This window comes from Mesoplodon mirus (assembly GCF_964341445.2).
Source record: "Mesoplodon mirus genome assembly, chromosome: 9".
NCBI classification, from domain to species: Eukaryota; Metazoa; Chordata; class Mammalia; order Artiodactyla; family Ziphiidae; genus Mesoplodon; species Mesoplodon mirus.
Genome location: NC_138985.1, coordinates 108,886,630 through 108,903,518, shown reverse-complemented (window position 1 = coordinate 108,903,518; position 16,889 = coordinate 108,886,630). Strand labels below are relative to the sequence as shown.

The window sequence follows — 16,889 nt, the reverse complement described above, 5'->3', positions numbered from 1 at the left end:
CACACACAACCAGGGGCAGGGATGTCTGAGGGCTGAGGGCACCCCTCCACACCCGACTGGCAGAGGTTTCCAGCCGGGTGGGAGGATCCGCTCCCCACCACGCCCAGGGGACTCTCCCCTCTCGTCAGCAGCGGCTCCCCTGGATGCCGCCCTGGGGAGTCTTCACCCCATCCGACTCCGGCCTCACCCCCGACGCCTCCTCGCCAGTCCTGCCTTTTCCCAGATGACCTGGTTCAAAGCCCCCACCCCAATTTCTACCTCAAAGGTCATGTTCTTAGCAGGCACTGGGGCCCAGCCTGCTCTCCTTCGGGCTCTCCTCACCGCCCCCAAGGGACCCGGCTCCCGCGGTGGGTCTAAGATCGGTGGGGGGCGGGGTGGGGTACGGGTCTGGGTGGATCCGAGTGGGATCAGGGTGGAGAGCGGGGGCAGGGCCGCAGTTTCCCAGGCCCACCCCACCGACCGACAGTCGGGGGACTCGAGCGCGGCGCAGACACATTCCGGCGGGCACTTGCAATTCAAAGACAGCAGCGCAGACACTAGCTCCCTTCCCCTTAACAGGCCCCCTCCTTTTCCCCCCAACTCCACACCGCCCCCCGACGCCTCGCGCTCCACCTTTCCCCTGGCTCCTCCCTCCGCGCCTGCCGGCACCCTCCCTCGCAGCCCGAGTGCCCTTCCTCCCTGCCTCCTCTCCCTCCTCCACCCCTTCCCCCCCCCCGCACGCCTCTCCCCCCCACCCCTCCCCCTCCCCCGTCCTTAGCTCCCACTTTCCATCACCTACTGCGGGCCGTCGTTCCTCCAGACCCTCACCTGCCCGCCTAACCCGCTGGGCACCCTCTCCACCCCTGGGCACCCTGTCCCCGACCTCCCCCACTGGCTGCCCCGCTGCCCCCTCCCACCTCCTCGCTCCCCTCCCCCTCCCGGGCGCCGCTTCCCCGCTCCCGCTCCCTCCGCGTCTTTTCCTCTCCCCTCCCCGCGAAGTTTCGGGGCTGTCAGTCTGTCAGTCTCCGGGCAGTCCGCACCCGGACTGCAGGCGGCGGGCGCCATCGCGAGCCGAGCCCGCGGGGGCAGGAGGCCGGGGCGCCGGGGTCCGGGCGACAGCGGGGAGACTGTGGAGGCGCCCAGGGCGGGCGCTCCGCCGCTTCCCCGCCACACCCGCACTCGCAGCCACCGCCCGTGCGGCGCAGGTGACAGCCCCGGGGGTGCGGGCGCCCGGAGCGCAGGAGGGGTGGGGTGGGGCTGGAGGGGAGCGAGGGCAGAGGAGCGGCGAGGGCCGGAGGAGGGAGGGGTGGGACCGGGGAGGAGGGCCGGCTGGGGGGTCGGGGCTTCGAGGAGAGCGGAGAGGCGGCATCCGGAGGGATGGGCGGGGGCTGGGGAGAGGGGGCCGGGTGGGAGGCAGGTGGGAAAGGGTGGGGGGCCCCCGAGGGCGGGGAGTGGGGCGTCTCCGGAGGGGGGGCAGGGAGTGTGGGAGGGGGCCGAGGTGCGGGGATCGGGCGTTTGGGAGGGGCGCGAGAAGGGCGCTGACAGGTGAGCCCGGAAGCTGGGAGGGGGTCGGGACGTGGAGTGAGCTCCAGGTGGAGGGGCTCCCGGGGACAGACGGAGGCGGGGAGGGGGGTGGGAGGGGTCTGGGCGACTGGAGAACTTGGGAGGGGTGAGAAGTCAGTGGGGAGCAGAAATGGGGAACGGAGCCCCGGAGAGGGAGGGGAGGGACGCGGAGGTGGGTTGGGAGGCAGGGCCGGGGAGGGGCAGGGCCGGCGAGGCAGTCGGAGGGAGCGCTGAGCCTGAGACCCGAGGCTCGCTGGGGGCCGGGCGACTAGGCGGGAGCTCCGGGGGGCGCGGACTGGAAGGGGGAGGGGAAGAGCAGTTCTGGGGAGTGGGGACCAGGAAGGAAGGGAAGCGAGAGCCCGCTGGGGAGGCAGAGGGGGAAGGGAGACGGGGCCTCGGAGGGGAAGGAGAGCTGCAAGAGGGAAGGAGGGAGGGAGGGAGAGGGTGGTGTGGGGAGAGGAGGAGGAGGGCTGGGGAGCGGGGGGGGAGGGAACTGAGGTGAAGAGAGGAAAGGAAACCAGAGTGGGGGAGGAGAGGGAGAGGGGAGGGAGAGCCGGGAGGAGGAGGGCGGTGTTGGGGAGGAAGGAAAAGAGGAGGGGGAAAGGAAGGGAGAGGGTGTGCGGCCGGGGAGGGGGAAGGAGCCGGGGGAGAACCGGGAGGGGAGGGAAAGGCGGCCCCGAGCCTGGGGAGGGGGAGGGGAGCTCTGCCGCGGAGGCTGCCCCAGCGGAGGGCCAGGGGGGCGGTGGCTGCGGAGGGCAGACCCGAGGGGGCCAAGAGGGGTTGGCAAGCAGGCTGTGGGCAGGGGGAGGAGCCGGAGGGGCGGGGCAGGGGGCGGGGCTGGAGAGCCAGCCAGCTTCCGTGGGGAGAGAGGGCGGAAGGCGGAGGGAGCGGGAGAGGGGAGGGTGGAGGGAAGGCTGCCAGAGAGACTGGGGGGGAGGGGAGTCTGCTGGGGGAGGGGCAGGGGACCCGCTGGAGGAGGAGCCGCGAAGGCGGCTCGAGGGCCGGGTGTCCAAGCCTGGGAAAGCCCCGCGGGGGAGGGGCGATGGTTTTGAGGTAGGGTTTTGGGGAGGTGAAGCCAGAGTTATTCCTGCCTCCGGTGAGGACCCTCCTCCGAGGGCCGGCCCAGTAGTGATACTCACCTCCGCCCCTAGGCTGGCTCCTATTTCACCGGCTCCTGCAATAACAGCTGGAGGGCCTAGGAGACGAAGTTCCCCGCTCTCCCCTCTGGTCTCCCACCCTCCACCCTCTCCCCAGAGAATCGGTTGATTCCTGACACCCCCAGGCAAGGGCCCTGGGGGGTGGGGAGCGCTGAAGGGCTGGTGCTGGCTCTGAGAGACCTGCAGGTGAGGGTGGCAGGCTGATTTCCAGAGCTGACCTGAGCTTAGCTTGCAGAAATGGCTTCAAGGCCTTCGCCTTGGTCCACCTTCAAAGGTCTCTGCTTTCTGAAATCCACGTTCCCTCATTTCCCTCACCTGTACCTGAGGACATCACCTTTGGAGCTCCTGGAGATAGCTGACGGGGAGAGGTTGGGCAGAGCCAGCACCCAGGTGGAAGCTGACTGAGAAGAATCTGAAGAAGGTTGTATTTCTCCTTAGGGTCTGTGGCCGGATCCCCAGGAGGAGTTATCCTGGGTTGCCATGAGAGAGACCTTCGAGGCCCTCAGGTCCCTGGGTGAGCCAGAAGAACTGAAGGAACTTGGATGGGGGGCAGGGGAGTAGGAGGATTCAAGAGCATGTACGCCTGCTGCTTCCCTAATTCAGACAGCAGAGCATCCTCAGGAGGTTGCAGCCCTGATACCCCGGAGACCCTGGGAGCCTTTCTTTAGGGCAGCATCCTTTTCGGTTTCATCAGGAAGAATGCCTGGTCCATGTTGGAGGTTGTGCTAGTACTCACAGAACACCAGGATATTCAGTCTATTCTCTCTCTTCCTTCTGTCGCCTGTCCTTGACGCAGTGCAAGGGGGCTGAGGTCGATACCTGGCCAAGCCACTGCAGGGCCTGGCTGTCCCTTGTCCATGCTAGTTAGAGACCCTTCCTTCTTGAGCACATGGGGAAAACCCATTGGGTGGGCTGGGAAGGGGAAGACCCCCCCATCTTTGATCACCTCTTCTGTACTTTGTGCTCTACTTGGACCCATCCTTTTGCCTGTAACAGGACTCTCTGTGGGACAGCCGGAGATGGCCCCCCAAAGTGAGCCTGGGGAAGAGTCCCATAATGCCCAGGAACAGATGTCCCCTCCCCGGGAAGAGAGAGCGTTGGGCAAATGCTCAGGTAAGTAAGTGGGGACCAGGGAAGGTGGCTCAGGGCGGAGTCCTCCTTCCTTTGTTCGTCAGGTATTTATTGAGCACCTACTAAGTGCCCCATGCTATTCTAGATATTCAGGATACCTCAGTGACCAAGGAGACAAAGATCCCTACCTTCCAGGAGCTTAATCCTAGTGAGGGCAGAGGGTCAACAGACAACAAATGTAGAAATAAGTGTACTTATAACCCGTGTTAGAAGAGGCTATGTGCTTTGGGGGCGTAAAGCAGGGTGAAGGAGCCTGAGACCACTGCAGGTAGGGGTGGGGCAGGCTGGAGGATTAAATAGTGGGGTGAAAGTAGGCCTCATTGGGAAAGTAAGATTGGAAAGAGGTGAGGGAGGCAGCTAACAGATACGGGGAGAAGATGCCTAAGGCAGGCGTGGACCTGGCTTTCTGACACCCCGATCTCCTCTAATGATTTGCCTTGGAACTGGAGTCCATCTGGTGGCTGGGAGGTTCCCCATCTCCCCCTCCTAGGAGCCTCATGTAAGCCTCAGGGCAGGGACCCTTCTTTGCTTCCACTATCTTACACACACATATTCCAGAAACTCCTCACAGCTGTGGCTCTTGCAACCTGCACGGCCTTAGCAGCTGCCCTGCTTGAAGGAGCCTGAGGCTGCCCTGGGGCAGCTGGGAATTCAGCCCCTGCAGGTATGATGTGGGATGCAATCCTGCCGGTGGGGCTGGGACCGGGGTGTCAAAAGCCCCTGCTTCCTAGCGCCAGTGGGGAGCTCTGTCCATCTCTGATGTCTGCGGTGTCCTTGAGGTAGCCTGTTCTCTGCCAGGGCGTGAGGCCCCCAGACCAGAGGAAGGTCCCCCCACTGAACAAGCTGAAGCTCCCTGCAGAGGAGGCCGGGCATGTGCACCACGGAAGGCTGAGCCCATGGGCTCCTGCCCAGGTGAGTCTTCCCAGCTCTCCATCCCACCAGGGGGCCAGGCGGAGGGAGCAGGGGCCTGCCAGCTCCCGAGCTGCTATCTGAGGAGGCAGCCGCCCCAGGCCCTACCAACCCAAGATGAATCAGGCCCTGGCACCTTTCTGCTGTAGAGCTTCAGCACGCAGAGGGAATTCTACATCCACAGACAACAGGAATTAGAGAGGCTGGCCACCAAAGAGAAACACACTCTCACCTCAACATCCTCCAGAAGTCTTAACTTCCCAGCCTGTCTCCCCCAGTCAAAGTTCATTCCTGTTGACAACTTGAAATATGATTCCCAGGAAGACATATGGCGTTGATCAACCTTTTCATTGTCTCTCCCCAGACATGCTCCTTCCCCCACATCTCCACTGATCTCGGTTCTACGCACACGCTCCAAATCTGTTGTATTTGACGCATCTCCCCCATACACAAGGCGATCAAACAGTTCGTACTCTCTCCACAGTCCTACCCATCGCTTCCTTCCACTACCACCAGCTTTATCACCTTCTGCCTGAGTGATGTCACTTATTCCACAAGGGCTTATTTAGTGCCCACTAGGTCCAGGCTGTGTTAGGTAGAGCGGGAAGAGGGGGGCTCTAGAGTGACACAGTCCTGGTTTGAATCCTTGCTCCACATTTTTTGGCTGAGTGACGTTGGATAGGCTAGAGGAGCCTCAGTTTGTTCACGAGAAATAAGAGTAACTTCTGCACAGGGGTTTTTGTGAGGTTTGTGAGAGTGTATATACAGTGCTTCATCTGCAGTTGGCACCCAGTACATGGTGGCAATCCTCATTTTTATTAGACGCACAAAGAAACAGAACACAAGATGTCTGCCCTCCAGAAACTGAAATCTGATACCAATATGAGCTAGAATAAAGAATTAAAAGAACAAATAACAATAAAGGCATGTCACAAGGAAGTGTAAAAGTGTCAACAGTTAAGTGTTTATATGAGATCATCGTGCGTTTGGATTTGTCAAAGATTTTGTTGATTTGTGCTTCATGTTGAGAGAGGTGTAGACTTCAGCTTGGATGAGGGTGAGGGTGGAGGATGGGAAAACATTCTAGGCTGAGAAGAGACTTCGAACTAGGGAAGCTGACATGTGACTGGGGTTACAGAAGACCAGCTTGCCAGAAGAGAGGGGTTTATGCCTGGGAGTATTAAGAGAGTTGGACTAGGTTGGCGTGAGCCTCAGATGCAGCCAGAACTTACTTTATTCTCTAAATAATGGGGAGCTATTGATGGTTCTTCAGTAGAAGAGTGGCACAATGAAAACGAAAGCGATATCACAGTATGATAAATAGTTGTTTGGAACTGATGGATGGGTAAAAGAAACTAGGAGTAAATCTAACTGTGATAGTCCATGTGTCATGTAACCAAGGCTCAGACTATTACAGACTTTTAGAGCCAGACAGGACCTCCGATCAGCTGGTACAAAGGTTCTCAAACAAGAATCACTTTGGGAGCTTGAAAGAAAGAGAACAGATTCACGGGCCCGGCTCCCCTAGATGCATTTTGTGAAAGTTGCCCAGGAGATTATGACATAGCACCAGATTTAGGAACCGTGAACTGGTCCAACCTTTACGCCTAAGCAAGCTAACAAACTTAGTTCAGAGAGATTAAGTGACTCAACCATGGCCACACTGCTGCTTAGTGGCAGAGGAGAACCCAAGGGGACACTCCCGGTCTGGGTCCTGAGCTCCTTCCTCTTGGCTGGGCCATTGCGGTGCCCAAGAGTGGGCAAAGCTCCAGGGGAACCCATCTCCAACCTGCTCCCTTAAGAGGGCCCTCCCTGCTTCTCCAGTGGTGGCACCATCCATGGGTCCCCCAAGTCCTGTAAACTCAATCCTCTTCTTAAACTGGGATTTCCCACCCGGCCCTAGAAGCAGCAACGAAGGGCGTATGAGCAGGGGGAGCCTTTGAGAAACCACAGGAAGGAAGGCAGAGGTTCTCAGTGGCCACGGGGAGGCATCAAAGGTGAAAGTCAAGGTTCCAAGTCCAGCCCGCTGGGAGAAGGAGGCTGTAGACCTACTGTTGACACTAGCGGGGTAGATCTGGGAAGGTGGGGTGTCTGGCGGTAAGCCTGCTGAGCTGTAGCCAATTCGCAGGACACGCAGGGGAGTTGCTCAACTGGAGATGAGAGGTTGAGGTTCCACAACAGAAAGATCTGGGGGGCCACGTGGACATATGAGCCAGGACAGGAACCTGAGGACTGAACCTTGAGGGAGAGTAAGGGGAGGCTACTCCATAGGCAGGGAGGCAGGCAAACCGGGGCGAAAGCGTCCCCGCAGCAGAGAGCCCGGGAGGAGGACTTGCAGTGATCTTTGGGTTTGGTCATTCCCAGGAATTTCCCAGTGGAAAGAGCAGAAGCCAGACTTCAGGGCTCCAGGAAGTGGTGGTCGTATTGGCAAATAAACGGCGCATAAATAAATGTGGGGCTTAACAGACTCGCCTTGTTTTGATCTTTCAGGGGAGGAGTGGATGATTCGGCAGGTGAAGGTGGAGGCGGAGGATCACGAGGCAGGAGAGGAGGTGGAATGGCCCCAGCATCTGTCATTACTCCCCAGCCCCTTTCCCGCACCTGACCTGGGGCCTCTGGCCGCCGCCTATAAGCTGGAGCCGGGGGCCCCAGGGGCACTGGGCGGGCTCGCGCTGGCGGGGTGGGTCCCGACCTCCTCGGAGAAGCCCTATGGCTGCGGGGAGTGTGAGCGCCGCTTCCGGGACCAGCTGACCCTGCGGCTGCACCAGAGGCTGCACCGCGGCGAGGGCCCTTGCGCCTGCCCGGACTGCGGCCGCAGCTTCACGCAGCGCGCGCACATGCTGCTGCACCAGCGCAGCCACCGCGGCGAGCGGCCCTTCCCGTGCTCCGAGTGCGGCAAGCGCTTCAGCAAGAAGGCCCACCTGACCCGCCACCTGCGCACGCACACGGGCGAGCGGCCCTTCCCGTGCGCAGAGTGCGGCAAGCGCTTCAGCCAGAAGATACACCTGGGCTCGCACCAGAAGACGCACACGGGCGAGCGGCCCTTCCCCTGCCCCGAGTGCGAGAAGCGCTTTCGCAAGAAGACGCACTTGATCCGCCACCAGCGCATCCACACGGGCGAGAGGCCCTACCAGTGCGCGCAGTGCGCGCGCAGCTTCACGCACAAGCAACACCTGGTGCGGCACCAGAGGGTCCACGAGGCGGCCAGCCGCGCCCCGTCCTCCCCCGACGCGCCCGCCTCGCCCACGTCCCCTGCCCCGTCCCCCACTCCGTCCCCTCCCGGGCCCAAGCCTTTCTCCTGCAACGACTGCGGCCTGAGCTTCGGCTGGAAGAAGAACCTCGCCATGCACCAGCGTCTGCACCGTGGCGAGGGGCGCCCTTTCGCGTGCGACGAGTGCGCGCTGGGCGCCACCGTGGACCCCGCCGCTGCCACCGAGCCCTCGGCCTGCGCGCCCCTAAGCACACCGGCGCCCCCGGGCGCTCCCGCGAGCCAGCGGTCCTTCCTCTGCCCGGACTGCGGGCGCGGCTTCGCCCACGGGCAGCACCTGGCGCGGCACCGGCGGGTGCACACGGGCGAACGGCCCTTCGCCTGCGCGCAGTGCGGCCGCCGCTTCGGCTCGCGGCCCAACCTGGTGGCCCACTCCCGGGCCCACAGCGGCGCCAGGCCCTTCGCCTGCGCGCAGTGCGGCCGCCGCTTCAGCCGCAAGTCGCACCTGGGCCGCCACCAGGCGGTGCACACAGGCAGTCGGCCCCACGCCTGTGCCGTGTGCGCCCGCAGCTTCAGCTCCAAAACCAACCTGGTCCGCCACCAGGCCGTCCACACGGGTTCCCGCCCCTTCTCCTGCCCTCAGTGCGGCAAGAGCTTCAGCCGCAAGACCCACCTGGCGCGACACCAGCGCATCCACGGCGGCGGCGCCGCCCACCCGACCTCCGAATCCGACCTCCTGGCTCCCGCCTGGCCCACTCCCACCGAGGTGGCGGCGTCCCCGCTCTTTTTCTGAGCCTCGTTCTAGGCCGGACCCTGCCTTTGCCTCCTTTTGTTCCCTGGTTCCAGAGACCCATGCCCGACGACATCTCCTGGGCGGAGGAGCACAACGGCCCGGACAGCCTCTGGCCATTTTCCTTCCCTCTCTGTCTTGCTGGGGAGAAGTCTGGAAAGTAGAACCGGCTTTGACATTCTGGGACAAAAAGAGTGCTGAGAGTTCAGTTCAGGCCTGAGTTCCTGGAAATCTCCCACCCAGAGACCCCATCGGAAAGCAGACATTTCCCGGACCACGCCTGACCAAAGACTGAGTCAGGAGCCTCTACGAGGGAGGGAAAGAATGGTGATCTGTGTACTGAAAGTTTCATTAAAATTACAATCTGAAGGTTCTGGGGCTGTGAAATGAGTTGGGGGCATGGAACCCCAGACCTTTCTCATCCACTCACCCACCTTAATCCACACACAGACACCCCTTGCCTTCCTATCCTGCGTGAGTTAAATTTAGCCAGCTGCTGGTAATGGGCTTTATCAAATCAAAATATGATTCAGCTAATTGCTAAATCACCATCTTGCTCCCGGCCTTTAGCTCAAATGGACAAGGGAGAAACATCAGTATACGTTTCTCATGCCAGGTGTCAAAGGCTAGAACTGTAGGGAATGCAAAGAGAGGGGACAGGGTGCCCCTGGCCATTCCTATGGGGACAGTGTGCCCCCAAGGGCTCTGGAGCTCCAGGGCTCTGCCTCTGTTTGCAGCTCTCCCAAGGGGATCTCAGAACAGCCGCCCCACCTGCCACTCTGCCTGGCAGCAGGAGGAAGGACGTTAGTGACAGATGAAGGTTGCTTTCGCATCCCACTTTCCCATAGGTTCTCTCTTTATCATGGGTGCAGACGTTTCTGTAGCCGTGCTTCCCCTGCCTAGACTGGCAGGAGAGCTGGGCTGGCTGGCAGTGACTGGGAGGGTAGGATGATGGGGGAACGGGTTCGACTTGGAGTGAGAAGTCTTACCTTTGACCTTTCCTCAGCCTCTTGTAGGACTTGCGGCAGAGTCCTCATTTTCCTGGGCCTCTGCTTTCTCATTAGAATAAGATTGCTGATGTTGATGAGGGCTGAGGCTTTTTTTCCAATTCTAATGGCACTATCACCAAAAATAACCCTAGCAAATATTTATTGGGTGCCTACTATGTGCCAAGCCCTGCACTAGGCACTGGGAAACAATAGTAAGCAAGACAGACAGGACCCTGCCCTCACAGAGCCTGCAGGAAACGTGAGGAGTGCGGCACAGAGGGCTTTGGGAGTGGCGTCCCAAATTCAGGAAAAGTCAAAGGAGGTTCCCAGGATGAGGACACCTGTAAAGTGAGCCCTGAAGGATGGGAGCAAAGAGCAAGTGGGTAGCCCCTCCTCCTGGTCCTTTTCCTGGGTTCCCACCTCCTTCCTATCCCAGTCTTATAAGTCCAACTGGTCTGAATATGCAAGACCTGGGAAATCTTAGGTGGGACCCAGCCCCACAGCCATTCTGGTGATGACCATCGTGCGGGGGGAGGCGGAGAAAGACAAAGAACCAGGCGGCCCTTCTGAGTCAGAGCACAGTAGTGAACAGAGGACAGTGCCTCTTGCCTGCTTGGGGCTTCAAGACCGTCCCCACGGCTTAGCTAGCTCCTTCAAGCACCCACACCAATGAACTGGCACCCAAAGCACACACGCGCTCCATTCCTAAGTTGTTGCCTTTCCACTTTGAGAAGGAGGGGAATTGGTCAGCGAAGGAGCCAGCCTGGTGCGTTTTAAATACAGGTTTCCCCAGCTATCCTAAAGTAGGGCGTCCCTATGAAACCTTCCATAAGCTGAAACATGGTAAAGTGGAGAAGCAATCACTTTAGGACACATTTTGCTAATGGATGCACAGAACAGATAGAGAAGAAGCATAGATGCTCACAGACATAGTTCAAAGCTATGGTGGCTTGATGCTGGCATGCTGAGTGTGGTTCCCAGGAAGGAGCTTTGCAGGGTCTCTCTCATTGCTTGGGGTACGCTGCCTCTATAAGGGCAAAACAAATGCTGGATGCTATTTTCACTTTTCATAAAAGCAAAAATCCTCTTCAGATTCCTTGCAGTTAGCGAAAGCAGGGACTAATGTAGGTCTTTCATAAAAGTGAAGTGGCGTAATTCGAACTTTCAGAAAGCAGGAGATCCCTGTAAGCCCCGCAGCCGGTGCGCTTTGTATCAGAAAATACTCAGATGCTCCAAATGTTCCTATTTTTCGTCTAGGTAACACTATGCTTGGGAAACTAAGTTAGTGATAAAGAGGCTGTTGGGCAGCGATGGAATCAGAGCAAAATGAAGTAAGTAGACTTAGAGCCTTAATCCAGGCTTTAGTGAAGTCTGCCTATCACGTAATTAGTAAGACAAAGAACTTTCCGAGTGGCCTCCTCCTGTATCTCCTTCCTCTCCGTCTGCAGGGTTGGACAAGAACTGCCAGTTAGAGTGACCTGCTGGACATCCCTGCGAATCTTTTTTTTTTTTTTTTTTGCGGTACGCGGGCCTCTCACTGTTGTGGCCTCTCCCGCTGCGGAGCACAGGCTCCAGACACGCAGGCTCAGCGGCCACGGCTCACGGGCCCAGCCCCTCCGCGGCATGTGGGATCTTCCCGAACCAGGGCATGAATCCATGTCCCCTGCATCGGCAGGCAGACTCTCAACCACTGCGCCACCAGGGAAGCCCTCCCTGCGAATCTTGAGTCAGAAAGCTTCCAGATGTTCCCCTGGCTCAGCCGGCTGGCTCAGAAGGCAAGGAGACAGGCACTGCAATCCTCCACCCAGAAGGACTGGTGAGCTTTGGAGTCCACCCAGCCTTGCGTAAACGTTGTAGGGAATTGATCAGAAGATCTTGTCCTTGTGGCATTTACAGTCCAGATATAAGACAAGCAGCTGGTTGCTTTGGGGCCCAGAACGCTGGGTGCTCTGGGACACTCCGAAGAAGAAAAAGCCAAGATTCCTGACTCACAAACCTAAAGCTTAGATGGGAGAGAGGCTTGAGTTTCATAAAACACCTGGCCCATCATATGTGGTGGTCTGGGCCCAGGTGTTCTATTCTATTCTTCAGGATACAGGTATTGGAGGAGTTCAGAGAAGGAGGAGGGCCTGAGCTGGAACAGTCAGGGATGGCTTTGCCAGGAGGAGGGTCCTGGTGAGTCTGGAAGGTGGCTACAACCGGAAGAGACCACGAGGAGGTGGGAGGGACCAGGAGGCACTGGGAACCATTAAGTGCTAAACCTTATGTTGAGGCACCGGGCTGCAGGGGATCAGGTATTTGCATAGTTTGAGATGAGAACAGGTCATCCAGCTCAGGGCCTGTGCAGAGGGAACTCACATCTCCAGGGCGCCCTGTTCCAGGTCCTCTGCCAGCGATGCATCGAACAATCAGGACGCTCTTCTCCCATAGCCCTTCACCGAGCCAGTCCCAGCACTACACCTCCTTGTGTCAGCCACCCCAAAAGAAACTATCGAGGGACGAGAGACAGGGCAGGCAGTATGAAAAGGGGTTGTTGTGATTACCGCTAATCATAATGGTAGCTAATATTTACCTAATACTTGCTATGTGCCGGGGCCTGACCTGAGTTCTTTACATATATATTAACATAGCCAAAACTCACAATAACTACCATTATTATCCCCATTTCATAGATGTGGAAACTGAGCACAGAGCAATTAGGCCATTTGAACAAGGTCATTCCTTCCTTCCTTCCTTCATTCATTAAACATGTATAGAGTACCTGCTTGTGTGTCTGACACTGTTCGATGCTGGGAATAGTAATAATAGTTATAAACTAAAATGTGCCCAATACTTACTCTGTGCTAAGTACGCTACAAGTTAAGGGCTTTACAAGTGTTGCTCTTTTTTTCTTTCCACCACCCTATGAGTGGGCATCATTGTCCTTGGTCAAGTTTTTCTGATGAGGTAAAAGAAGCTCAGAGAGTCTAAGTTACTTGCACAAGTCACACAGCATATGTGATGAAAGCAACCCAGTGGTCTGATCCCAGAGCCTGTAATTTTTTTTTTTTTTTTTTTTTTTTTGCAGTACGCGGGCCTCTCACTGTTGTGGCCTCTCCCGTTGCGGGGTCCAGACGCGCAGGCTCAGAGGCCATGACTCACGGGCCCAGCCGCTCTGCGGCACGTGGGATCTTCCCGGACCGGGGCACGAACCCACGTCCCCTGCATCGGCAGGCAGACTCTCAACCACCGCGCCACCAGGGAAGCCCCTAGAGCCTGTACTTTAAAAAAGCACATTTTACGTTCCCACCAGCAGTGCACAAGGGTTCCATTTTTCCTCGCCAACCCTGGTTGTTTTCTGTTCTTTTGATAGTAGCCATTCTAACAGGTGTGCGGTGATCTCTCTTTGTGGTTTTGACTTGCATTTCCCTAGAGCCTGTACAGTTAAACACCAAGCTCGGTGTCTTTGCAGAGAGGACCCTCAACGTTCCTGGTCCTCAGGGCGCTCAGTGGATGGATCTAGTGATCAGTGTGGAGGGGAAGCACGCAAAGGGCCATGGGATGAAAGATGAAGAGCAATGAGGTACACGTGGAGGGTCGGGAGGGGCCTCTGGAAGGTGGGGTGACTTGCTGAGATCTCACCTCCTTGGACTGGGCTCTCGGCCAGCCGGGTACTGTGGTCACATTCACTCACCGTGTTAAGGAGTGTCTGTATCCTGGGGGAGGGAAAGGGGTTCCTCCCCTGGGCCCAAGGCAGCAAGCCACACTTCCAGGGGGCAGACCCCTGAGAAAAAGCAGGAAGCAACTGAAAGCAAGCTCGTGTATTGGTTGCAGAATGTTCCCTTTCCAGAAGTGATGGTGAATTATGGAGTCACCCTGAGGCAGGGATATGGGAATCAGTAGGAAAGGGTGGCTATCAGCTGTAACTGGCTCGTAATTGGGACAAGAGCCTGTATCACAGGCTTTAGTGACACCGCCCAGTGCAGCCCGTCTCTGGGCCCCAGTATCTGAGAATCGCCTGGCTGTTGCCTGCCTGCCTTCCCTGCCCCACAGGCCTCTCCCCTGTACACACGGGGGGTGGCGGGGTAGGGGGCTGAAAAGCCCGGGTCTGTGCTGCGGGACTCCTTCACCAAAGGCGCTGTGTTTGTTTCCTAGGGGCCCTGGAACAAAGCACCACACAAGGAGGATGGAAAACAGCAGACATTTATCCTCTCAGTTCTGGAGTCCAAAAGCCCAAAATCAAGGTGTGGGCAGGGCCACGTTCCCTCCGAAGGTTCTGGGCTGGGTCTGTTCCAGGCCTCCCTCCCAGCTTCCGGTGTTGCCGGCAAGGCTTGCTATTCTTGACTTGTAGCCTCGTCCGTCCAACCACTGCCTCCTGTGCTCACATGGCCTTTCCTGTGTGTGTGTGTGTGTGTGTGTGTGTCTGTCTCTGTGTCTCTTCTCTTCTTATTTTTTAGATTTTGGGGGTAGGAGTTTATTTTTATTTATTTATTTTTGCTGTGTTGGGTCTTCGTTTCTGTGCCAGGGCTTTCTCTAGTTGTGGCAAGCGGGGGCCACTCTTCAATCGCAGTGCGCGGGCCTCTCACTATCGCAGCCTCTCTTGTTGCGGAGCACAGGCTCCAGACGCTCAGGCTCAGTAGTTGTGGCTCACGGGCCCAGTTGCTCCGCGGCACGTGGGATCCTCCCAGACCAGGGCTCGAACCCGTGTCCCCTGCATTAGCAGGCAGATTCTCAACCACTGCGCCACCAGGGAAGCCCCTCTTCTCTTCTTAGAAGGACCCAGTCGTATTGGACTAGGGCTGCCCCAGTGACCTCATCTTAACTTGACTGCATTTGTAGGGACCCAATTTCCAGATTAGGTCACAGTCCCAGGTCCCAGGGTGAGGACTTCAGCCTATCTCTTTAGGGGACACATTGCAACCCATCGCAGGGAACTTCACAGAGATACTGTGTGAACCCTGGAGGAGGAGAGACTGACATGCAGGCTCCCAGCGCTGGGAGGGGATGGCCAGCTCCACCCCGGAGGGAAGGGGGCTCGAGCGGCACAGCTCGGATCAGACTCGACTTGTGCTCCCCAGAGCGCTTGCCTTCCACGTGACAGGCTGGGAAACTAGCTCTGGAGATACATCAGAGCGTTCAAAAAAGCTCAGCGATAATAACCGAAATGTCTCTTCGTGTTCCTTTCTTCTATAGTCATGTTTTAAATGGATATGTTCTTACTTCTGAAACAGTAAAATAGCTTTGACATGACTGTAAACAAAGAAAAAGCACAGTTGACTTTTAGGAGGCTGTAGGAGCAGCTGAGAACTGAGCTATCTTCATTCAAACGTGACTGTTTTGTTTAGTGTCTCTGAAAACTGTGTGTGTATGTGTGTGTGTGTGTGTGTGTTTGCACGCGCGCATGCACGTGCCTATTCTAGGGTTTAGTTGTGGGGAGACCTAAGATGGAGGAACGGCATGGGGCTGAGTGTGCCTTGGGGGTAAGTGGGTTTGACGGGCAGGGGGTGCCGTTCAGAGAAATGGGCTGTGCTGGGGCGGTGGGGGGGGGCTTTTGCACAGCATCTGGAGGGAGAGAGGATGGGCAGACCGAAGCGGGATTAATTGGTCTGCAATAGTGAACCTTTTTTCTGCCCCAGGAGACTGAAAAACCCTCCTCGGAGTTGTGGTGGGACCTGGCATAGTGTGGCCACAGCATGGCAGATGCCCTTCGGGAGGAAAGTAATTCCAAGGACCTGGTGGAGAGCTTCACCCCACCTTAGGGTGGGAGAAACAAACTACTCTACCTTATTGGTGTTTCGTTAACCAGAGACAAGTCTGTATTTCACAATCAGGGGTGACTACTCTGTTGCAGATGGGTGACATCCTATCCTTTCCTGGGAGCAGTAATTTGGGGAAAGGCTGCAGAGCGCTGTGCTGTGGCCTCAGGTGGTGGAGAAGCTGGGGGTCCTCACGACAGGGCATTGCCGGAAGCACTTCCCCAACTACCTGACAGAGAACAGAGCTCCGGGCTAGGAGGAGGTCAGCCTCATGGCAGGGACGTTCTTGGTCAATACCAGGACTTGGATTTACACCATAGGCTTATGTAACATCATTACATAAGGTCATTAGGCGCATTTCAAGCGGATTCTGCTTTAGGCTCTCCAGATGCCAGACCTGGGCTCCCCTATAGCCCGGCCAGGCAGCTCCTTTCCCTCACTGAGTTTCTCCGCTCAAGGTTTCCCTGGAGGGCTTTCAGGGCCCCTGAGACTCGGCCCTGTGGCCCAGCTTCCCCGCAGAAGGGCTGTGTTTTGGTGGATGAGGCAAACTCTCTCCGAGTAGCTGGTCCTCAGATCATCTCCTCCGGGACGCGAGCCCGCACGTCCGTGGCGTGCTTGTGCTCCCCACGCTGACGGGTCCTGGATGCGCGGCTGCCCAAGCCCAGGCTTGCCGACCACCTGGACTACTGATACCTCCTCCCCTCGTCTGGCCTCCAGGTCCTCCCACTTTCCAATGTATCCTCCAACTGGTAGGGGGGTCTTGCTTTTAGCTTGTCATGCCCCAGCCTAAAACTTTCATTTCCTACCGTTTAAACGCACCTTCTTCACTAGGCGTATCCAAATTCGCAGCAGTTGGTGCATTGTCTTAGGTTTGCTGTGGATGCATCTGTCTTCCTCTGTGGGTTGCGAGCTTCCCTGGCATCCAGCCCGGCTCCCGTCCCCCAGCCAGCACTCCATAAATATTTGGGGTTTTAATTCAGAGCCCTCTGCAGTTGGCCCCAACAAACCTTTTTAAACTTATTTCCCAAACCTCCTGTGTAAAAACCCTCCCCAACCTCAGCTGATGTTGCTGTTTTCCCCTCATCTTGCCGAGTCTTTCCCACCTCCCCTCTTTGCCTCCCTTGGTTTCCCCATCATGAAGTGCCCGCCCAGCTCAACTTCCCTTTTATTTATTTATCTTTTAAAAAGTTATTTATCTACTTATTTATTTTGTACAGCAGAAATTAACACAACATTGTAAATCAACTATACTTCAGTTTTATTTTATTTTATGTTTTATTTTTATTGGAGTATAGTTGATTTACAATGTTGTGTTACCTTCTGCTGTACAGCAAAGTGAATCCGTTTTACACATATGCATATCCAATTTTTTAGATTCATTTCCCATGTAGGTTCCACTTCTCTTTTAAATCCTGCCTCGTCTTCCAG

At 57.2% G+C, this 16,889-nt stretch overlaps 1 protein-coding gene across 5 annotated transcripts; it reads left to right on the top strand.

The window, feature by feature from the left end:
• The first annotated feature begins 721 nt into the window (after nucleotides 1-721).
• ZNF467 (zinc finger protein 467) lies at nucleotides 722-9,106 on the top strand. 5 transcript variants are annotated; one of them, XM_082631712.1, is made up of 5 exons: nucleotides 722-1,184; nucleotides 3,138-3,213; nucleotides 3,696-3,812; nucleotides 4,629-4,742; nucleotides 7,230-9,106. In XM_082631712.1, exons 2-5 carry the CDS (start codon nucleotides 3,180-3,182, stop codon nucleotides 8,738-8,740), a joined length of 1,776 nt encoding a protein of 591 aa, XP_082487838.1. In that variant the 5' UTR covers nucleotides 722-1,184; nucleotides 3,138-3,179; the 3' UTR covers nucleotides 8,741-9,106. The 5 variants fall into 5 exon arrangements, with proteins under 5 accessions (XP_082487838.1, XP_082487837.1, XP_082487839.1 ...); XM_082631711.1 differs by lacking the exon at nucleotides 722-1,184 and adding an exon at nucleotides 2,517-2,824; XM_082631713.1 differs by lacking the exon at nucleotides 722-1,184 and adding an exon at nucleotides 2,517-2,885.
• The last annotated feature ends 7,783 nt before the right edge of the window (nucleotides 9,107-16,889 follow it).